The sequence below is a fragment of the Columba livia genome, chromosome 2 (assembly GCF_036013475.1).
Source record: "Columba livia isolate bColLiv1 breed racing homer chromosome 2, bColLiv1.pat.W.v2, whole genome shotgun sequence".
In the NCBI taxonomy this organism is placed as follows: Eukaryota; Metazoa; Chordata; class Aves; order Columbiformes; family Columbidae; genus Columba; species Columba livia.
Window position 1 is genome coordinate 56711053 of NC_088603.1, and position 23774 is coordinate 56734826.

Below are 23774 nucleotides of genomic sequence, written 5' to 3' on the forward strand. Positions count from 1 at the left end.
CTGATCTTTATAAAAACTGAAAAACCTTTCAAATATCAGTCTGTGGGGGTTAAAAAAAGTCATTTTGATCTCTTCAGTGTTGTTCTGATCCCTTCAATGCAAAGACCATGCTGACACCATGCAGCAGGCAGCTGTTGATTAACGGTATATTGGGGCTGATGCTGGCAGGGGTGAACAAAGAGGGGAGCGACAGAGGAACAGAAAAGCATATATTTTTTTTTTGTTATTGTTGACGGAATTGTTTATTGACAGGAAAGCGTGACATCTTTTCTGTTAGCATGGCTGGGTGTGGTGCTGCATCTCAGTCTGAAGTGGCAGCTGTCTGTTCTCTGAGCTGCAAGGTCAACCCCTGTGCAAGCAGCACCATACTGAGCACAAGTGTTTGCTGTCTCTAGAAACAAACTATTGAGCACTGAATTAAATAACTTTTCAGCCTTGGACGGGTTTACTTGGGAACACTGTTACTAACCAGTACTGCACACAATGACTGGAGATCTGTTGAGCTAATTACAAACTAGCTCAAGGCACTAACAGTTCATGGGCTAAGAGGAAACAATATAGAAAGGATGGGCAGCAACAGGAGGCAAGAATACTGTAAAAATTTAATAATGTACAAGTAGATGTGGGAACATGTATGTAGACATGTAAAACAGGTATTGATTTTGGCTATTTGCATGCCAGCTTTATCATGATCAATTTTGTTTTTTATTTTCTAAACACTTAATGCAAGAAGTGTTTTTGAGTAGGGGTGTGAAGCAAGATGGCAGGTACCAGCAGGATATGAGCCTTAGGATCACTTCAGGCAGGGCACGGTATGCATAAATGGTCTTAATATACTTGTATGATAAGCAGAAAAAACAGAAGGGACTTAGACCCTACTTAAGAGCAGGATGGTGGGTCAAGTGTTGGCTGCAGAGACTAGGAGTGGCTTCTGTAGAGAGAAGGATAAACAATGAAAAGTGGAGGGGGAGAAGGGGATATGGAATAACAGCAGAAATGAAGGAGATAAGAAACCTGAAGGGAAAGGAGTTGACGCACAGCTGGGTTTGTCAGAGCTGGATAGCAAACAGGAAACCTTAATGTTAAATGGCGGGTGATGAAAAAGAAGGTGTTTGAAGAGATGAGAGAGACAAAAAGAGAAATCAGGAGAGAGAGTAAACATTATTTGAATCAACTTGAATTCCTCTGTGTTTTCAGAAGAAGAAACAGGTTAGGAAAACTTCACTGCCAAGGGGAGTCTCCTTACTTTTCACTCTTCTCCTGGATCATGCTAATCTAGTACAGAGAGCTCAGAAGAAGCTACTCATCTTATGTGAAGGCAGGGCTAATTTCGTTGAAAACCTTTGTTGTTCTCAGCCAGAGAATGAATGGGTACTTGGACTGTGAGTAGTCTTGACACAAACAACACAGCTCCTGTGTTCTTTAGTTCTGTTCCTCTCACCCCTCTATCATACAGGCTCAAAACACAATACAACTGATTTTCCCAACCCTTGAGATGATGTGGTTTTGTATGCATTTATTGTAACAAGTGCTTTTTAGACTTCCATTGCAATAGCAACTGGCAGACCCAGTCATGGACTCAGAAGGGAAGGGCAAATGTTGTACAAGTGCTATGTGAAAACTGAACAAAAGAGTCAGGAAATGTGCAATCTAAATGTAAAGACAGGAGTTCATAGGTGAGCAGAGAGAGGCAACAAAGAAATCCAGAAAACAGTGTTAATCAGAGCAATGGTAGTCTATCTGATCACAGGCTCTACAATTTACCTGGAGTGCACTTCAACCATAATTACGTTTTTGAAGCACTTTATTTAACATAAATGTACTCCTGAGTATATCTAATCATACGTAAGGTAGCGCTTTTCCTATCTATTGCTACTAAAGTTTGAACACATACAGGCAGACGTGCCACTTGTCCTGAGGCCGGGGTGTAAATAGACTGTAGGTGGGCAGAGCTCTGGCCACAGCACACACAGCTCCCTGGCCCCATGGGTGTTCATGGCCAGACAGGGTGAGGGTGGCTGGGGCTTCTGTCAGGATCCCTGTGAACCCTGAGTGATGTTCTTCTTTCTGGCTTGAACGTTCGAAGGCATCACAACACATCCCATCTCTGCACAAGAAGACACTTTCTGTGACTCAGTTTGGGTTTTGTGTGATGTGTGAGACTGGCAGTTGACATGTATCACAGAATCACAGAATGTCGGGGATTGGAAAGGACCTCGAAAGATCATCTAGTCCAATCCCCCTACTGGAGCAGGAACGCCTAGATGAGGTTACACAGGAATGTGTCCAGGTGGGTTTTGAATGTCTCCAGAGAAGGAGACTCCACAACCTCCCTGGGCAGCCTGTTCCAGTGCTCTGTCACCCTCACCATGAAGAAGTTTCAATTTATTCTCTTGCTTTTACTTCACAAGGTGACTTGTGCTCTGTAATGCTGAGACACTTTGAGGAGTGGGGGGGAAAATGAATTTATTGCAACACCTCAGGCTTGCATTGTCTGCTGCAGCCAGGCTCAGTGCAGCAGGAGGCAGTGGCGATGTGTGCCTGGGGGCTCTTCCTTGCTCCAGAGCTCTGCTTTGATGATGCAGTGTCCCTGGGCTGCATAACCTGATGGTATGGTCTGCATGGCTTTGAAGGCAGGAGTGAGGCTGTGGGCATTTCACATTGTCTGTGGAGAATGAAACTCTCCCTTTGTTGAAAAGCATCGTTGTAGGTCAGGTTGTGAACATCCTGGCAGAGATCAGGACAGCAACAAATGTACCTTGCACTAGGTTGCTGTACTGTTGCTTCTGGTACTGAAGCATGAGCAGCCTCAGGTGACATTCTGCAGTTCTTTTCTGCCCTTGTCAGGAAGACAAAACTCTTGGACTATGTCAAGGAAAATGCTACCATATTATTAGGTCTTGCTGTGAGTGAGTGAAGCTAGTGGGTGTAGAAGCAGTTTCTGTGTGGCTGAAGAAAATTCATGGTGACTCTGGTTGTGAGAAGTGGTTTTAGAGTCCTGGTTATTTGGAAGTGTTTTTGTTGTGTGCGCTCCTAATGGACAACTGAAAATAAACAAGTGTTTGTGTGTGGATTAACCTCTCAGATTTGTGTCCAAAGATTATGTGGCTCTTTGCACAACTTTGGGATCACCCTGCTTTATATCCAGTGTAAAATAGTTTTTTAAATAGAAGGGCCACTAGAGCGTAGGCAGATTTGGGACTAAAATGAATTATGTCCACGAGATTTAGTGCCTTTTGAAAGGCAGAGGCAGATGACAAAGCAATGTGTACTTTTATTTCATGGCTCTTTTGTGGTTTTAAAATCGTTTAATCTCAGGGGAGTGTGATCAAATGGCATTGTTTAGGTTTCTAAATCTTTTTTTTTCAGCTGAACATTTCCAAACAATAGAACTTCTTCCTAAATATGTTACCTTCACCTTCAATTTTGGTTCTTGTATTCATTTTTGTGCTCTTGTTGAACTGATAATTTTAGTAGTGCTTTCAACCATGTTGTTATGAGCCTTTTTTTCCTGACTTCTCAGCTGCTGCTGAGTGCTCAGCAGAAACTGGCGATGGGAAGGAACAGTGGGGTGGGATGACAGTCTCCAGACGCGTGTGATGTGAGGAGATGGGGTTATCAGACTGTCCTGTTGCTGAGATGCTTTCCCTGCTAGTGCCATGGATAAGATGTGGAGTGTTGTCATGCCCTGGTCACAAAAGAGGAGGCAGAATGAGCTGAAATACAGATGTAAATGTTGCTGTTTAAAGTTTTATTATTGCACGTTTGGAGAGCCTTCTGTCCTTGCTCATTAGTTTTCCCCGGTTCAGACTGAAGTTTCTCTTCATTTCATTTCTTCTCTCTGTATCGTTTTGTAATGTGTGCGTTTATGACATACTGGTTGAGGCTGATTAGGTTTGTTCACTGTATTTTGTGGTTTAATCCTGGACTATCAGAATTATGTTGGATACTCAGTCAGCTTGATTGTGGTACATTGAAATTAGCTTCCTTTGCTTCTGGTCCCCATGAGTATCCAAAGGTATCAATAAATTGATGGTAAGCAAACATGCCCATCAGCTGCTACACATCTAAGCTCACTCGATGTGAGGATTTTACAATGAAGCTGAAGATCCACTGATGGTGTCTCTTTATATCCATGCCTCTTGTTTTCTTTCAATTTCTAAATTAAATGAATGTGATGTTTAATCTTACAAACTCTGAAAAGTTTATTGTAGTTAACGCCATTCTTGTTTTTCTTTAACCACGTATATTTCAGCATTGAAGTATATGACAACGTCCAGCTCTACTGGAGCATAATGTAGTACACTGTTAACATGGGTAAGATATATACTCAGTGTCAAACAGTGAAGCAAGTCAAGTAAATGTTGGCAAAGACAAACAGGCTTTTGTGGAAAAAACAATGTTTTAAAATGTCGCTTATGTTGGTTATGGGATACATGCTGAGTTAACCTCATTGAACTTTTCCCCAGGAATTGATGCGCTTACAATTGGCGGGTCATTATGCTGCTCCACCTGTGTAGTGTTAAGGTCAGTGTGTTTTTCTGATTATAAAAACCATCCATACCATTCCATTATAAATTCACTACCATTCATATAATGGAATGTGCCAAAGCTCAGAGCTCATTGCAGCTGCCCCTGGTCCATGTTTAAGAACAAACAAAGCAGTTCAGGTAATTTGAGCACCTTTTCAACAACATGTCCAATCAAGCTTCATTTGAAGTGACCTTTTGTTTGTTTCTGTGTTTTTTTCTTTTTTTCTTTCTTTACTTTTTTTTTTGTAACCTGCTAAGCATCCATCTAATGTCAGTGTTGGTTTTGTTTTGTGTGGCCTGCCCAAGAATTCTGACTGAATCAAGACATGGCAATTGTAAGATCATAGCAAGGAGGTCCTGGGAGCAGCAGGCAACTGTGACATTGCAGTTGCACGCACGGAATGCATCAGCCACTCACCCTCACAAGGCATTTTCTGAAACCTGCAGCTTCTAACCGCAAATTAATTCTTAGTCATCACGACACACAAATCAGCCATCGCAGTAGACACTAATGTGTGAGATGCAGGAATGTATGACTGGCACTAACCACTTACTAGGGGAACCTGTGAGATGATGTGCATGCATAACACACTGCTGCTGGATGCATCTTCCTGCACAGCTTAGTCTTCTGAATTGTCGCGCGTTATCAAAGAGAGATAGAACGTGCATTAGAGCATATCTAGTGTTATTTCTGTCGCTGAAATGTTGTTATGGTTTGGGCTTTTGCGTGTTTGCTTCTACATTTTTCTTTGTTATTAATCATCCAAATAACTTTAATTCTGTGAAGAGTAAGAATTCAGTGAACAGTCAAGTCTTGCACTTTGTAGTAGCCAGTGAGAGCCTCAGGCACTGGCAGTTTTGCTCGGGGGCATTTTGAGCCTCTGTGCAAATTAAGCAGCGCTATAATTGCTGGTGAAATCAATGCAGCCTCTTGATGATAACAGATTTTGTGTGACTGTCCAACAGCACTCCTCCTTTCACCTCTCTCTAGCTGCAAACTCAGTGGTATTCTACGCTATAAACACAGTGTGAAAGTTTCCTGGGTGTGTGTGTGCTATATACACTGCATACATACAGTCTTAAAAAATGTGGTTAAGATTCTTTTGGTGAAAAGTAATCCTTGAATATTCTAGCTTATGAAAACTGCTCATGACCTAACATTTCACATGACAATAATGTGAATTTTGCAGCTGTTGCATCAGGTAAGTACATCTTCAGAGGTATTTGGCAGTTTCTTTTATTACTCTGGAAACAAAAAAATGTACTTCATTTACGTCACAGTCCAAAAACTAAATGAAATGTCTCCCCAGAAAGATGATGCAGGTCATTGTAGGATTGCATGTTTTCTCTCAAGTGAAGGGGTTCAAAAGGAAGGACATGTTTAATAGCAGAAGGAATATCAAAAGGATGGGTTTATTTTAGTAAAGCAGAGTGTATAAATAACACCTGTTTAACTTAAGAGCAAAATGATATTTTACTTGGGCACCAGAAGTATCTATTTTGAAGAATTTTCAAGTTCATCTGTGGTGATGAATGTTCCCAAGTTTTAACCAAATGCATCTCACTACTACATAAGTGTCTTAACAAATTTTGGGCCCTTACAGACAACACACAGGTGATCCTGGAGGTTGTATTAAATACCTCCCACCAAGATGCCTGCCAGAAATAGGTAGCTGACACAACAGCAAGAAGAAAGGAAATTAACTACCTGCTGCAGTGTATTCAGCTGTCTTTGGTGCTTTGTTTCCTCAAGGGAGTCTTCTGCTTAAGATAAGTTGGATCCTTAGTCTGCATGGACAGCTGTATCCAGATGTACCAGAGTGATGCAAATCCATAAGTACTTGTCACAAAGTGCTGTCTATTAGATACAACACCTGCCTTTTATTGACAAAATTAATCGAGTGAAACTGCAGCTTTGGCTCTGTTTCTACCACCCTATGTATAGAGGAAGAAAACCAAACCATTATTTAAACTGAAGAAAGTAATTCCTTGGTCCACTGCCCCACCTCCCCTTTCCTCATTCCCTATGGAAAAACTTGTTGAACCAAGTTTATATTTCCAGCTGTCACTGGACACTGTTTTATCCTTTATTGCCATTATTAGGGAAAAAAAAACACAACAGTTTTCCTCTCAGTCTCAGCATGGACTACTTCAGGAAAACCAAACCGGATGTGTGATTTAGACTATGGCAATGAACAGTATGCATCTGCAAGAGCATTTACTTGACCTTCCAGATGAGCCTCTTGAGTTGCATGTAGGCATCTTAGATAAAGTGCCAGTATTTGTTAGCGATACGTAGACTTGCGGGGCACAGGGAGTGCAGAACCCTCCCATATCCTTGGGAACGCCTGAGCACTATTCACGGCGCTGTGTTTAAGTAACTAATTTAGTTTCTTACGTTAGTTTCCCTGCATATACCCTCTATAGTCAATAGTCATGCTCCTAGTGGTATATTAGAGCACCCTTTTCACTCCTGTAACTGTATAACCAATATAGAAAAGTTAGCCTCATTCAAGTGCCCAAATTTCAAATGCAGGTTGTAAAAGACTGGAATGAAAAGGTAGAAACACAGCTTTAAAAAAAAAAAAAAAAGGTGAAATTGAAATAAGGTCTCAGTTAGAAAGGAGTTAGTGCTCTAGTACGTGATGGTTCCTGTGAGTCATTTCTGGCTTTTAAAAGATCTTCTCTGAGTGAGACAAAGAACAGCATGTTAACCTTTCACTTTGGATTTCGTCCTTCATGAGGGAAGAGGGCTTACATTGATCCATCACTTACAAAAATCACCTTTTGTGTGAGCTTTGTGTTATATTTGGTCTATCTGTGGCCACTATAGCATATGTGGAGTTTGATAGTTTTAATCACCCAAATGATTAAAAGGCAAAATGGAAGACAGATCTATTGGCATTCCTATGCCAAACACTGTTAGTGTAGAGTTATTACCTGTGGTTTATCTAGGACTCAACGTAGAGAAACCTTTCAAACATTCTTTTACAGTGTAGTTCTTGAGCCAAAACAAACAAAAAAAAATCAGTTGTAGGAATTATTTTTTATAAAACAGCACACATAGGTAGAAGCTGTGCTGAAAGCTATTTCAAACCACAACCCACATATCCAAAATAAAGTGTTTTGCAACCCCTTTGTTTTATAGCATACCTCATACACTTGCATTGCCTTTTCTTTTTGCTAATGATAACCCCAAAAATGTAAAGAGTGTGTTTTGAACTTTGCAGCTTTCCTTGTGTGTTTATCTGATAGGCAGAAGAGCCAACAGATCCACAAAAATCTCTGTGGATGCAAAGGGGTTGGTGGCATGAAAGAAACCCCCCATTTGTCCCATAGACCCTCAGCTTGGGCACTTCTGGTCCCAGCAGAGGCAGCAGATGGGAGGCAGTGGCAGGAGGAGAGGTGGAGCTGCAAACCAGAGCCCTTGCTCTCCTAAAGTCTTTTTAATTAGAGTAATATTGGCTGGGTTGATAGTTATATCTAAACAGAGAAATTAATAGATTAATTTCTGGCACAATGCCCTCTTCCTGTTTACGTTGATCACTATTTCCAGCACCAGTTTAATTGAAGGAACAATTATCTGTATTTGCTTATTATCTGCCAGCCTTGTAAGGGAATAACTACACATTTGGGAAAGCACGAGGGGGGGTTAAGGGCACCAGCAGAAACAAAGATGTGCATGAAGAACCAGCACAACCAAATAATGCTGTCATTCAAGTTATTAGGAAAAGAGCACTTGCAAGGCAATTTGGTGATGAGTTTGCCATTCTTCCCGTTATATCACAGAAGTGGAAGGCTGTGAAGATGTTGCTTTCCATCCCTGAGTGTTTGGGAATTTAAAGGAGCCCCGAATAACCCAGTGGGACACATTATGCTTCGAAGTCTGTTGAAGTCAACAGGAGTCTTTCTATCATGTCCAAGACAGGCGAGATCAAGTCTAGGCTGAATTTACTTCAGAGGAACTGAAAGGTTTTACATGAACCCATACCCGTGTGCACAAACCTGGATGTTTGTGACCTCGGAAACAATGTCTGTGCCATGTGCCTTTGGAGTTTTCATGCTGCTTCAGAATCTCTTGGGGCTGTACTGGCCGATATCAGTGAGAATCTCATGGGGCTTTAGAAATTATGAGATAAAAGGCTTTATAATTTCTTTTGGTAAAATACAAATATGCTTTTAACTTTCAGAATTTCCATACTGGTCACCAACACTGCTTTCGTAGCATTTTGCAGATCTGCTGTTGCATGGCATGAGGAAATACTTTGGTTTTGACATGCACAAATATTTTTATTTTACTGGGAAATGTAAGTCTGTTGTCAAAATGTGGCCCATCTCTTTAAATCCTACAGAGAAGCTGGCTGAAAAGATTCATTATTTTGTGAAATTCTATATAATAAAAGACTAATTAAAATCAATGAATGTTTAATTTTGTTAATATTAAACCATTTGCAGAGTTACTTGCATAATGAAAAAAATAATCTACAATACTCTGGGAAGCTTCTGTCAAATATGTTACCTCTGACTCTTCTGTGATATAGACTTTAATTGCATTGGGAATCTAAAAATGAAAAATATAAATGAGAAATTTTTTTTGTACTTTGCAATTTAAATTAATCCGTTCTTCATGATACTGAGTTTTTACTGCTATGAATTCCTTTGCTTCTTGAATAAAAATTACACACTTGATGCCTCCTTTAACATGGGAGAAAACAAATAACCCAGATTTACTAACCAAGCTAGAAATCTGTCACAAAATCCTTACAGAAAATATAAATGTGTTTTGTTTCATTTTTAACTAAAATTTTCTACCAGGATGTGAACACACTGGTCTCTGCAGGGCAGGCGTGTCAAACTCATTTTCACATCAGACTCACAATTGCCTTCGAAGGGCTGAAGGTAATTTTAGGGCTGAATAAATGCAACTACTTCTACGTTTATCCAGTCCTAAAATTACATTCGGCCCTTCGAAGGCAACTGTGAGGATGATGTGGCCCCTGATGTAAATGAGTTGGACACCCCTGTTGTAGGGCAAAATACTAATCAAGAAGAATGGAGCTGGTAAGGGAATAGCGTGGTGTTATATGTTATATCAGGGTCTATTCCCACTGAAGTTGATATGATTAGATTTCTGTTACATTTTGTAATGGTTTTTGAAATACCTATTTTTGCAGACCTGTACGCAGGCTGAAATTCCCTCATCTGAGTAGTCAATTAAATTGGTGAGGCTATGTATAAATTTTTTTTACAGCCTGTCTTCCTGGGCTGATCAGGCTTCTCTGATTGCACTTTCTGTCTGTCTGTCACTCCTTTATGTAGTAACTTCTGAAGCCGTTGGCTAATTTCAAGTGAGATGATTAAGTTTCTTCAGAGGTCATGGGCTGGGGAGAGGAGGGAGACCCAGGTTGGGGCTGGGGGAGAGGCAGGCAGAGCCGGTTCAGCAGCCGGGACAGCTGCTGGGATTGTTTGTGCCTTTGCTTTGAGTGTTTTGTTCGTAGAGAATGGACAGGAAAAAGCTGGGATTTTAGCAAAGAATTGGTGGTGATGAAAGAGAGAGCTCTGCAGGAAAAGAGCTTCATTAATTCCACTGCTAACAGGGCTGTTTGTTTTTGTTTCCAGGAATGCTTTTGGAATCAGACCTGAATATCTTTAACACAAACAATCAGCTTCTGGTTAAAGGTTAGAAAAATACAGCAATCAAGTTAATTTATCACTAGTATTGAGAGGAAAAGTACCAGAAACACTACTATGTGGCCATTAAGCTAATGTGTTACAAGTGATAAATTTGTCAAATTAGTGTCTTTTCTGTTTGCAGGTCTTACACGCAAATGAATTCTTTTGCGGTACTTGAGAGCTGCTAATGGAAATACCTGTTCAAAAGTCAAGTTTTAACCTCACTGACATTCAGTTTCACTGCCTTAAGGTTAAGTTGGAAAGCATTTTACCCAGCAAGTAATACCATCAGTTTAAAAGTGGCATCTGTGGACCAAAGCGTGCTTTATTGATTTGTGCACGGAATTGGACAGTAGGTCATTCTCATTGTCCTTAGGAGAAGAGAACCAAGTCCCATGCCAAGACGTCCAAGCAGGACATGGCATCTCGCATGGCTGCAGCCTTGCTTCTTGGTCTTTCTTCTGGAACTGAGCTTCAACGCCTGCAGAACTGAACTTTTCTGACTTGCTTACTTGTGCAAGCTGCTAGAAATCCTAATTAAACTGTGGAGTTTCATTGCAATGCCCTAGAACCTAATCCTTGATGGATTTAGGACATTTCCTTGACAGAGGGCTTGTTAACAGAAAAATAGGTTAAAAAATTTCTCCTTTGGGCCTTACTTTAGGTGCAGTGTCAAAAGCCGTAATTACTTCTGTGAGGATTAAATGGCAGCAAAAAAGCATTGGGTTAAGTTTAACTGATGGTCCTCAATAATATTAAATGAAACTATGGCTTGAAGCTTCATTCATAACCATTCTTGTGCTGCTGTCTGCAGGTGAGTGAAATGTAACTTTTCTGGTCACCTTTGCAGATGTTCTTCCTCTTTGAAAACTCTTGTGAGACCTTTTGAACACAGGACTACAAATCCTTTTGAACTGTACTAACAGAGAAAAAAGTAAATTAGGACCTCACTCAGTAATATGAGCAAACCTACATGCAATTGTGTGATGAAACACAGTGATATCTAATTGTTGTATTAGAAGTGTACTACCAGTGAAATAAGTATGGGTGAAGCTCAGGATTCATACTGTCACGATGGGACTTGCCTGTCTCTGTGTGCAGGTCCAGTTTCTCTTGGTGATGGTAGTCAGCAGGGCTTATCTCTCTTATGTATTTATATTTGGTTGGAGGAGCCTGCACCAGTTTGCTCTTCATCTGCTTGATCTAGTTCTCCTCGAGCTGTTCTGCGCAGTTTCAGCTTTGAAAATCTGCTTTGTGCCCATGCTTGTTCTCTAGGGGGGAAAATACTGGGCTACCTTTAATCTAACCTTGGCTAGCGGTTCCCCAGAAAGCCTTTGACATGTAGTTTGGAGTTTTCTTACTGTGATCCAGAGGAAAACAGAGTCTCTGAACGCAGCTTGTTTTCTCATGTAGGATTATTTTTGTGCCCTAGATAAAACTGCTGCATGTTCTCTTTGTGAAATCTGAATCTTGCTCCTCAACTAGAGACTGTAATACCAGAATTATTCAGTTCCTCTTGGGATAGTTTGCCCAGTTTCTTTGCTTTCTCCTGAATACAATTATAGTAACTATTTATTATGATTTATACAATCAAAACATAAACAACTTTTAATAAAGATGAAACAGTAATTAGCACTCTGACTTGGAGATAAGTATCTGAGGCCAGTTTTACCTGCCATGGAAGAGAGAAATCTCACCCTTTAAACTATACCTTATAGATTCTATCAGTAACATTAAGCTTTAACAGCATCGTGATTATTTAAAATAATAAAATATTGGATCTGAAGCATTACTATGTGTACGTCAGTTTTATTTTGCTGGTTTTCAGTGCAAAATAAGAACTCTTGATCTTCAAAAGCTTTGTTATAATAGATTTTTCTTTAAAACAAAACTAAACACCAAAACCAAAGAAACACAAGCAACAACAACAACAAAAACAGATAATGAACTTTAGATATTTACAGTTTAAAAATTTAGCTACAAAAAATACAGGGTTGTTGTCATATCTCCCCAGGAGTATGCAGACATAAATCGATCTGAGAACAAGCATGCTTAAATGTGGCAGTTGAACTCTTAGTTTTCATTCTGCCCTCCACTGACATCAGGAAAAATCCATGCAGTAATGATTAATATGCTTCAGTTCCTGAGGTTTCAGTTTAAATCAATGAGGTGTTTATTTTGTTTTGAAAAATAGAAAAATGTGTTGGATTCTGTTATTACAATGACATAGGAAAAAACCATTCAGATATCATGGTCTAAAAATATGATTATATTTTAAATTAATTGTAGCTCATCAAATGACATATTTGTTACTAAAGTAATTACTGTGATCCGTGTCCTAGAATGCAACTTGCTGGCCTACACGTTTGTCTGATGTGTTTTCCAACAGAATAAGTGGTAGCATGGATGATGATGCTTGAAGTGTTTTAGTTAAAATATGAATTTTTGGTTCTCCAGGTCTGGATGAGCCCTTGTTAACTGCAGCTGTTGACATCTATATGAGTTTTCCTTTGTTTTACAAAGTCACTGTGTTGCACATTGAAGTCAGGGGGAGTTTTGCCTTTAATTTCCTCAGAAGCAGGATCAAGCACACTCAGCTGCATGGCATTTCTGTATTTGTCTGGAGGTAATATGATAATAACAGGAGTCCTGTAGCCAATTGGTTTCAAAATGTCAGGTAATATTCTAGGTCTTGTTGAAAGGTAGAAGATGGAGCTGCGGGCATGCACTAAAGCTGGTGTCTTGTTGAGAGACTGGGTTGTTGCAGTGGCTTGTTGTTGTTTGTGTAATTGATCAAAGGAGTGGTTGATGTAGGCATTAACACTTGACAGCCTGCTAATACCTGCCTGCCTCCCTGCCGGAGGAAGTTAAGGTACTGACACTTCAGATCACTTTTAGTGAAATACAGGTGGGGTAAGAAGCACAACAGAGTGCAGGGGCATTGAATGAAGCAGGAGATTTAAAATGTTCTCTTCTGTGGAGTGGGGTTCAGCCACTATGGGCAGCTGGAAGCAACCATGACTGAAAAGAGCCTATTTCCATCCCTCTTGGGTTTTGTGTTTGTTGTCTTCACATGTTAATCCACTGCCTGTCCTTTGGCTGCTACAGTAAGTGATGCCTTGTGCCCTATGCCCTCCTACAAGTGAGGGGAGAATGGTAATATTGATGAGCAAGGAGGAGATGTGCCCTGAGAATAAAAAGGGATGAGGAGGAGAGGAAGGTGCACAGTCACCTAGGCCATGGTGTGAGGGACGTGGCACAGAGGAACAGGGACCTTGCTGACAGCCTGGAACAGAGGAAGGCAAGAGGGAAACCACACACAGCCCTTACAGGGAATGGTGCTCATGGTGTCAATAGAAGTTTTACAGGTTGCAGCAGCGGTGAATGTCTTGTGGTGCGTGTATACAGATCCGTCTGTGCTGCACACAAGAGCGTCCAGGCAGAGGGAAGCGTGGGTGGTGGGAGTGCTGCAGGGGTGGGCCCGAGCTCTGCAGGGGAAAATCCTCTGGTACATTTGCACACGAACCTTCCATTTGCAATGATTCAAACTCATGTCTGGAGGGAGGTTAGTATTAAAAACTTAACTTTTGGTATCTGTGATTGCTTGCATTCTGTTCCCTTTTTGTGTGTCTATTTTATACATAACAAGCTATGCCTGATACCTGTGTAATACATTAAACAACTCTTTTGTTTTGTCTGGTAGCAGTATACACTACGAACATCACACAAACTTTGTTTTTTAGCAAAACAGCTGTTGTGGTGGAAGGTGTAATATGTTCCTAATGGTAGAGAATTATGTTTTTTTAAATAATCCTCACATATCATAAGAAATTAAGATTTTTTTTTTTTTTTCCTGCAAAAAGTTTTCAGATGAGTCTTTGGACTCCAGGGAAGAGACATGGGAAATGTGGGACTGCTTCTAAGCAGAGAAATGACTGTATCTGACAGTTCTGGGAAACGCTGTACATTACTGGATATCTTTCTGCAAATCATATTTACATCATGTTGAGAAGTCTCTTAAATTTTGCAAGGTGTCTTCGCAGCTTTTCCTGTAAACCTCTGCTATTTTTACTGGTATTACACTTTTGAAAATATCTGTACATAAAGTGTATACAGTATACGGGGTACTTTATTTTCTCTGCTTTGACTTTCTCTGGGTGTACCTTCTAGTTTGCAATTTTATAGCTGCCTAGAAAATCAAACTGTTTTTAAGTAATCAGGTAGTATTTTAGTACCTTTTTTTTTTTTTCATGTGCCTTATATCTCTATTTCACATGCTTGAATGTACTCAGAATACACATTTGCACAGTTAATTTACAGAATATAAAGTCTTACAGCTTGAGAGGTTCATACTCAGGACTGGCTCTTTCCTATCTACCCTAACATGCCTAACCCAGGATCCCAACTGTCATCGACCCCTTAAAAAGGTGTTGAAAAATGTGGAAATGAATCCTCTCTGGGAAAGCCTTACCTGGGTCTCAGTCTTTTTCAGGAGGAGCCTTTCTCTTTCCTCTGAGAACACAGGGACTCTTGGGAACCTTCATTTTTAAATTAGGTGACTCAAGTACTCAAAGCTTGAGCTGGATGGATCTGGGCCCCTGGTAATGCTATTAAAGACATTGATCTTTTGCATGGGCAGAGCACTTGGAGAACTGAAGTCACTGGTTATAAATTCCATCAGGTAAGAGACGTCTATTATTGTGTGCTGTGCAGAACCTGATACAGGGCATCCAATACATTCAGTAGGAGCATCGGTTGATCACTTCCCAGAAAAGCAGCACTGTTTTTAGCCTGCAGAGAAGTGTTGTCCCTGTTCTTACTTCCTCCCTCCTAAAACCCCTTTGTAGTAAGTAGCATTCCTGGAGACCAGCAGAGTCCAGCTGTGGAGCGGCCCTGATGAATGCAGTGATGATTCTTAACTAGATTGGTGTGGGGCACACAGGCTTTTCAGGAGAACTCTGCTGAGAGTGATGCTTCTCTGTTTTGAATAGTGGATTAAACCAGTACCACTGCCTGGTGCAGAATGATTGCTTTTCTTCTTGTAATGATTGCTGTTCATAAATATTGTCCTTGGGTTTGACAAGACGAGGAATGTAGATAGTCTTTGGCACCGCAGTCACTAGGACTACGTATCTGTGAAGCTGGTGTGGTCCACACTGGCCATTATGGACACAAGAATGCTTGTCAAGAAGCGTGTGCCATCCTGCCAACGGGTGCTTCATCTTGCACCTGCTGAGAGATGGTCAGTGTCCTCCCTCTGCCTGGTACTGCAGCAGCACTTCTCTGCAGGCTTCTGATGTTTAAAACCAACCAAGGAAAAAATACGGATTTCCTGTTATGCGCACTGGAAAGCATCAGCAAAGGCAAGTGTTGTGGACTTCGGAGTGTTTGATAGTAGTGTGTAAGAAGATCCCAAGGTTAATTCTTTAATCTTGGGGTGTGGAAAGCATGGATTGAAGCTGGGCAGCACTGTCTTGGTTTAAAATGTTACCATATTGACCCTTTCATTATTTCCTTATAGTTATCCTTTTGAGATTTTATATTCAGGCCATACTGCATGTTTACCTGGTTTTTATACCTGAATATGTCTCTTAAAATATTGACAATGTTTTCAGATCCCATTTTCTCTTACAGGTAAGTCTGATTTCTCATCCCTTGCTGTGCCAAGTTGCTGAGACAAGACTGTTTTTCTGCTACTGTTTTAAGAGAAATTAAGAAATTAATTTTGTCCATAGCTGCATTCTGTTGCAGAAACTGTGTCAATAGAAATGTGTTGAATATAAGATTGTTAATTGTCCTTAGTTAGGCTTAAGTAGCCTACAGTGTAGAAGCTTGGAGCGATCTCATCTAAAACTGGTAAAATGTAATTTTTTTCAGACACTTGTTTGATTTATATGTTTACAGGAGTAAAAGTTTTCATTATTGGAGTCATTTAATTGGAAATGTGATGTGTATATTTTCAGCATGCTCTCCTGGGGTCATTGGACGGCACTCTTTTTTACTTCCAGAAAGTGATGATAGAAAGCATTGCTAATTTTTTCCTTTTCCTGAACTCTAAGAATTTCCTTCCAATCATTGCCACATATTCCATCCTCCATCTCCTTCTGCCCAGGAGATTGTTAGGTGCTCCCAGTTAATGTGAACTGCTCTTAATTGTATATTTTCTTTGCAGATGCTAAGAGTACCTTGGTTTACTGTGCTCCCAGCTTTTGCTGCCTTATGACTAATAGGCCTTTATCGGGAATCAATCCCACCCACCCGCACCAAACCTTGCCAGGTTGACCTTGAGGCGAACTCGTTCATTTTGTTTCCAATTCATGCAGTGATTTGCACAACACTGAAGCAAAGTTAAATGTAAGAGGATACATTAACACAGCAGTACAGCTAAACTGGAAACACACAAAGGTCAGGAAATGGAAAAATGAACCACCTGGTAACATCCATTTGCCCTATTGCTGGTGTATAATGGCTTTGATTTCCAATTAGTGTTTATTATAGGCATAAATATATATATTGTGCCATATATGTGCAATATTGAGACAAATGCACTTCAGGTTCTTTAGTGTTACTATGGCATGCATCCCCTTAAAATGTTTGCAACCTTCATTTCAGTCTTGACAAGAACAGTAGTTTCATCTATTAATATGTACACTGTAATACCTTGCAGGGAAAAGGGTGCCAGTAGAGTGTGGAAGCCTGCAACTCTCTAATGCTTTTAAATTATTCCTTTGAAGCTTTGATAAACCATTCTTGTGTTTCTTAAAGAAATGGCCCAATCCTGCAAAAGTTCTTTGTGTTCTCCAAATCCTTGGCTTCATAGCAGTCTCCAAATCCAAGCTTGACAGTTTTCACGTTTTCATTTTCAGCAAGCCAGACACTGAACCATTTGGAGAAGATTTTGTACAACTCCCTGCACTACAAGGCCTTGTTTACTGGATTTGGCTGTACTATAAGCTATGCTATAAAAATCTTTGTTGTGCTAAGAGTTATACTAACAATTCTACCAAAATTCAAATGTCCATAGGGATTTTTCTCACATGATGAAAAACAAATAAAAATAGCTGTGATTAGTGGGAGTAGAGGTGGCATTTATGATGATAGCTGAAACTGTAACCTTCATTATAGTTTACTTTTAAACTGTATTTCTTCTTACCCCCTGTATTACCTAGCATTTTGTTTAGCCCTTTGTACTGTGCCCGCAGTGATGGAAAATGCAAATGTCTTCTTGGACAGTTTGCTGTTCAGGTACCACGTGCTGTGTTAAGAGGACTGTCCCTAGGCAAAAAAGAGGGAATCTATGTACTCTATTTGCCTTTTGCTGGCTCTGAGTTTGACAGAGGGAGAGTGTACCCTCCCTGAAAGCTGCTGGGTGCTGGCAGCTGAGGAACCCTGCGGGCTACAGGTTGTGGGAGCAGACATGGAAAAGATAGAGAGCAGGAGGCCTGCAGGTAGAACGGAGATGAGGAGGTTGCTGGGAAGAACCTGGAGCGGATCCTGCAACAAGTCTCCAGGGCTACGAAAAGCAGGAGAGTTTGCTGTGAGGAAGGACTTCACATTGCTGCACTGAGGGCAAGCCTGGAGGGGCAAGTCCTGCTCTGCAAGGAGCAGCAGTGAGATTCATTCTCATACCTTTTTGCTTTTACCCAGGTTTTTTTAGTCTTCCACCCAGTAGGGCTGAATTTCCTGATCTTCCCTATTCCTAATTTATGCTTTAATAAAATGGTTTAAGATATTGAAAGACCTTTTGGTGGGCTCACCTTTATGTTAAAGGTGTGCCTCAGGAGCTCTGGTTTGCAGGGTCTCATCATATCACCTTGTGATGGCTGTAGGCGTTGCTGCTTTCCTGCTTGTCTTTCTGGCCTGGCCTCAGGATTTTGCTCTGGGTGTTCACAACCTGGTTGTGAGTAGGTTTTAAAAATCTTTTCATTTTGTCTCTCGTCCAGTCAATTAAACATTTAATATAGGCAATTACTACCTTATATTTCTGGTAGTACAGTATCCTTGTTGATGCGTATTATATTACCTTATTGAAAGCCCGTCAGAAGGCTTTTGCTGTCATAAATTCTCACTTTGACCAGGGTACCCTAGATGTTGTTTTTATTTATTTGTTTTTTTAAATCTGTCTAGACTCCTTGTCATTATGAAACATATAAGCCTTGCGAATGAAGGCTAAAAGCTTATCAGGAGAACCTTCATTTCTGGTGGAGCAACAAAGAGACTGACTTCATATCTCATTTGCCTATGATATCAGATTTGTCTACGGGCTTATTTTCAAATGGATAAATATACTGTGTCCCAAGCTTCCCATCATACAAAGCTACTTCACTGTCTTTCTCGGTACTTGCTCTTAAAATTCTGGTTGTGGTGATGCTTGCAGACATCTGAGTGACTACATGTGCCTTACTTTGAGCCGATTGTCATGCTGGCTAGCATTGTCACCTTGTTCCCTTTAATTTCCTCATCTGCCAATGCTCCAGTGATGGGTTGTATTTCGATTGTATAGTATGTTTGGTATGGACAGTAATAGCCCATTGTACCACCATCCTGTGCTGCACAAATACATCTTCTCTGCCAAAGCAGCAATAGGAGATAACTGGTGTCAGTCCGAATATCTAACAGACAGCTCTTAGTTGTCAGAACAGAGAACTGAGCTGGATTCTTGCAAATGCTTAGCTGGGATCTATCTCTGTATTGCTAAAGCATCATGTGCCTTTTTGGCATGATTGAAAATATAATAATAAAATATAATTTAGAAAAAAATCCCTAACATCAAGCCCTACAGCTCTTCAGGAGAAGATGGAGGGGTCATTTGGCACAGAGGGAAAGATTGACTGTAGAAGCAGCTATGGAGTGACTGTTTTGAGCCAGGAATGAAGAGGGATTTGTTTCTGTTGACAAGCAAGCTTGATCTGTTGTGCTGTTGGGTGTTTGTTGTTGACATTTTATAATTTACACTGTATATTAGAAATGAGATTGTAGCTTAATGTGTATAGTATACACACCTCTGCAAGGGCATAGAGAGAATAAATATGAATCTTAAGCCTCTAAAAAAGATTTTTATATATATAGGGTATCTATGATGGATCAGATTGCTTCTACAAGGCATAGAGAGGAAGTATTTGCGATTTTTTTAAGCTGTCTCACTATGACTGGGGGTCTATCAGCAGGCCTTGGGGGCTGCGTGCATGCTTTAGACAGCTGCATGGAAAACATGCAAAGCTGGTAATAAAATGCAGAGCAACTACTTTTACTGACCTCTTTTCTATTTATTCATACAGCTGTGTTTGTATTTTGATGCCATTATTTAATCCAGATAATTATGTGTAACTGTTGTCCCATTTGTTTGGTATTTTTTTCAGTTTGGGGTTTTTATTTTTTTGCAGATTAATGTGTAGAATCTGTGCTGGAGATATGGGAGACTCGGATTTCTGGAGACCATGGCCTCTTCTGCATTACTTTCAGATTATGCCATTTGTTCCACTGGCATCAATATACAGGAAAATGGGAACTTACAGAATTAGAACATAGTGATGGATTTACCGTTTTCACTAAAACTGCTTGAAGTCATTCTGAAGCTGAAAAAATTAAATGTTTAAGTCTAATTTAATTTGAAAGTATGCAGTTAATTAATACTCTACAACCATTAACATTCAAAAATGAAAGTATCTGCAGAACCACTACTCCCTGGAGTAATTTGTCACCAGAAATAAAATGCCTGCCTGGAGTAGATTTGGATAGCACAGTATGAGCTAAGGAGCCCATGTTAATAATACAGACTAACCCAGAAGAGTAGTCTTGAATTTCTTCCTGTTGCCATCTCGCCATTATAAAACCAATAGTAGTTGTCTCAGGTACTGTTGTGACAGCAGCTGCCTTCTTTGCTAAGTGACAGAAACTCCCATCAATTTTTTTGAAATTACTGACTGGAGTGCGGTAGTTGTGCACGTCTGTGAGTGCTTCCCAGATTAGAAAATGTTGACAGCATGTTACACCCTGGTTTTTGATGAAAAACGGTGCGTTTTCTGTTTACAGGGAATATCTGTCTTTATATTATGAAGTGAACTCTCTTTCAAACAGTGAACGAATGTAATTGTCAGAAAAGAAGCAGCAAAGACATGATAAGATGCGTAGCAAATGCAACACTGTGTGCTTCGTTCCCCCACGTGCTTCCTTCCTCCTCCTATTCCTGTTCCTCTGGTGTAGCCTTTTGCATTATTTGCTTCAGTCTGGCCAGCACTTGCTATAAGGTGTGGCATCCTTGCTGGAGCTATTTTTGCTATAAACCCTGTTTAATGCAGTAAATGAGGATTTGGGTCATTGGATTGTAAGTGTTGTAGGGCAGTATCTGCAAAGGGACAGTATATTCTAGGGATACACAAATATGCCAGCTGAATTTTTTGCTCTGTACAGCTTTTGTGCAATGGAATGTGAAGACACAATAGGTATCTTAATTATTCTATGGAAATTGGTATTAATAAACAAAATCTTTTTTTTTTCAGTACTTATTGTTCTCCTGTGCTACCATAGCCTTAACAAAGCCAAGGTTAAATAACTGCTTGGCTGGACAAAGGAGCTGTGATTTTCCTTCCGCTTAATTTGTTTGGGTTCAAAAGGATGATTTGACTTCTGATCATGTGAAAAGCATTTTATAGCATACTGGAATGCTGTCTGGTTTTCTATCTAGCAGACTTGACAGCATGGTTGGCAACAGATGGATAATGGAAGGCTAATGAATACTGAAGAGCTGAGTGACTGGAATAGCAGAGCTGCAGGGAGAGAAGAGGGAAAGCTGGGAAAAAAAAAAAAAAAAGGAAAAAAAATAAAGAGCACAGGATTAAAGAATAACCAGTATTTTGATCAGTATCAGGGCATGTCTTCACATCAAAATTAACCCCAGTCATAACTTAAGCATTCTCTGCCAACTCACAAGAGCTCTTAATTCATGCACCATGACACATTTTGTACAAGTACTCAGTTTGCCTCGAGGCAGGGGGTAGGTTGGAATTTAAATATTTTTTCAACTGCTAAGATGATGACTACTCTGCAGTAACCTCTGCAATTCCCATTAATTGTCAGGTGCATTCCCAAGTTCCTGCCAGACTGGGTGTGCATGGGATCTCACCCTCTACTGCAAAAAATGGAGCAGAGTAACAGCATTGGAAGTTACCAGGGGTACTGGAGACACTGCAACACTTAGTTTGTATTTACATTTCACTGAAGACATCTCTATTTAGGTAACAGTGTAAGAGGGATGACCATTTTCACGGCTCTTGCTCTTCAGATCTCTGGTGAGGAAGAACAACTCTTCCTTGTTGCTGATCAGTATCTCCAGATAGGATATGCTCTCTGAGGTGACTGCACTTTAAGGAAGAGTCCTCTGCAAATATAATGAGGGAGAGGACTTATCTCTCAGTGTCAGAAGTGGGAAGACTGTCTCCTGGTGTTGAAAATAAATGGCTCTCTAGCGGTCTGATAGTTGTTATGTTTGTGTCTGGATGCATGCATTAACGTGGAAGAAGCCAGCTATTATTAATTTCCTCACACACTGCTAGTTGCGGCTGAGCTTGGTGGCATACGCTTGCTTTACGCTTGTTTTCACGGTAAGAATTACAGAGTAGGACTTGAGTTAGCACTATGTTTCCTGCTACACCTTTTCATGCCTCCTTTTTTTTTTTTTCTTGTAATGCCAAATGGCAAAAGATCTGCTCTATTACTTTCTCATTCTGATGTGCTACTATTCCTGAGCTTTAACATCACTAAAATATGAATCATACTGTAAATACCATTCTTTTATTTTTCTTCGCAGAATCTGTACCAAAACAGGTTCTTGGGCCTGGCAGCCATGGCGTCTCCATCTAGGAACTCACAAAATCGGCGCCGGTGCAAAGAGCCTCTCAGATACAGCTATAATCCGGACCAGTTCCATAACATGGACATCAGGAACAACTCCCATGAGACGGTCACCATTCCTAGGTCTACCAGTGACACGGACCTTGTCACTTCAGACAGCCGGTCCACCCTGATGGTCAGCAGCTCCTACTACTCCATCGGGCATTCACAGGACCTGGTGATATACTGGGATATAAAGGAGGAAGTGGATGCAGGGGACTGGATTGGCATGTATCTCATAGGTAAGTCCCCCTTACCCCTTCTCCTTTGGGTTTCTTGCTGATTTTTTTTAGTTGTAAGCGTTGGGGTAATAAGAGCTAATGGTACTAATGAACTAATACAGCCCCAGTGAGTGTAGTCTTCAAATTTTCTTCTGCTCCTGAGTTTCTGGTTATAGTCCTGGACCTCACTTTTTCTTTAGTACAGATATGAGAATGCTTTCTGTTGACAGTTTATTGAAATTTCAAGATATTTTCATTTTAAAGCCATTTGGATTTTGGGAAAATACCTGCTGTATGAAAAAAGCATAATATTTCCAGGGTTTCCTCCTGTGAGTCCTTGAGTAATCTGTGACAGATGAGAGGTTTTACAAGTCAAGAATGTGAATCATTTAAAAACCCCATGAAACAGAATGACTTCTCATACATAGCCAAAGGATATTTTGATATGAACAATAATTATAGACTGAGGCATTCTGGCATTGTCCCAAAAGGTTTTTCTTTTTTTTTTTTTTTTTTTTTTTCTTTTAATGTATTGAAAGCTGTTTTAGGCCACGTACATTAATGTATTTTTGGCATCTCCATATACTAAATCAAGCCCTACATATGACTAATAAGAAATGGTTTCAATGGACTTTTACCTGATTGCTTCTCTTCAGTATAAAATTAGCATTTTTTTAACCGGGTTTGGTTTCTACGGAAATAGTCAGTCCTGCTGCCTAGACTGAAGTCTCTGTTAATCTTTGCCTTCTAGTAAGTTTTGGATACGGTAGATCAATTTCAGCCACATTCCTCTGTGGATTACATATCTTAAAAATATGAAATTCTAAATGTTTCCTGAAAACCAGTGGCTTGGTAAAGAAGATAGACTCAAATTGGTGCCCCCATGAAGGGAAATGAGGGAGTGAGGGATCTGGACCAGCTGGGTCATTGGGCTGAGGCCAGTTGTATGCAGTTCAACAAGGCCAAGTGCTGGGTCCTGCACTTGGGTCACAACAACCCCAGGCGGTGCTACAGGCTCTGGGAAGAGTCGATGGAAAGCTGCCTGGCAGAGAGGGATCTGGGGGTGTTGATTGACAGCTGCCTGAATATGAGCCAGCAGTGTGCCCAGGTGGCCAAAAAGGCCAAGAGCATCCTGGCTTGTATCCAGAATAGTGTGGCCAGCAGGACTAGAGAAGTGATTGTGCCTCTGTACTCAGTGCTGGTGAGGCCAGACCTTGAATGCTGTGTTCAGTTTTGGGACCCTCATCATAAGAAGGACACTGAGGTACTAGAGAGAGTGCAGAGGGGGGTGACGAAGCTGGTGAGGGGCCTGGAGCACAAGTCTGATGAGGAGCAGCTGAGTGAACTGGGGCTGTTTAGCCTGGAGAAAAGGAGGCTGAGGGGAGATCTGATCACTGCCTACAACTACCTGAAAGGAGGTTGTAGCATGGAGGGTGTTGGTCTCTTTTCCCAAGCAGCA

At 40.6% G+C, this 23774-nt stretch overlaps 1 protein-coding gene across 5 annotated transcripts in view; it reads left to right on the plus strand.

The window, feature by feature from the left end:
- HECW1 (HECT, C2 and WW domain containing E3 ubiquitin protein ligase 1) overlaps window positions 1-23774 on the plus strand; it is a 272737-nt gene that overhangs the window by 64199 nt on the left and 184764 nt on the right. For 4 of the 5 annotated variants that reach the window (XR_010470205.1, XM_021293020.2, XM_021293024.2 and 1 more), the window contains exon 2: window positions 22012-22336. Coding sequence is in view for 4 of the 5 variants with exons in the window: in XM_021293020.2 (XP_021148695.2) it covers window positions 22012-22336 (325 nt within the window). In the remaining variant the exon portion in view is untranslated. Of the gene's footprint in view, window positions 1-4469; window positions 4528-22011; window positions 22337-23774 lie in introns of all 5 variants that reach the window. The other variant, XM_021293021.2, reaches the window with a different exon arrangement.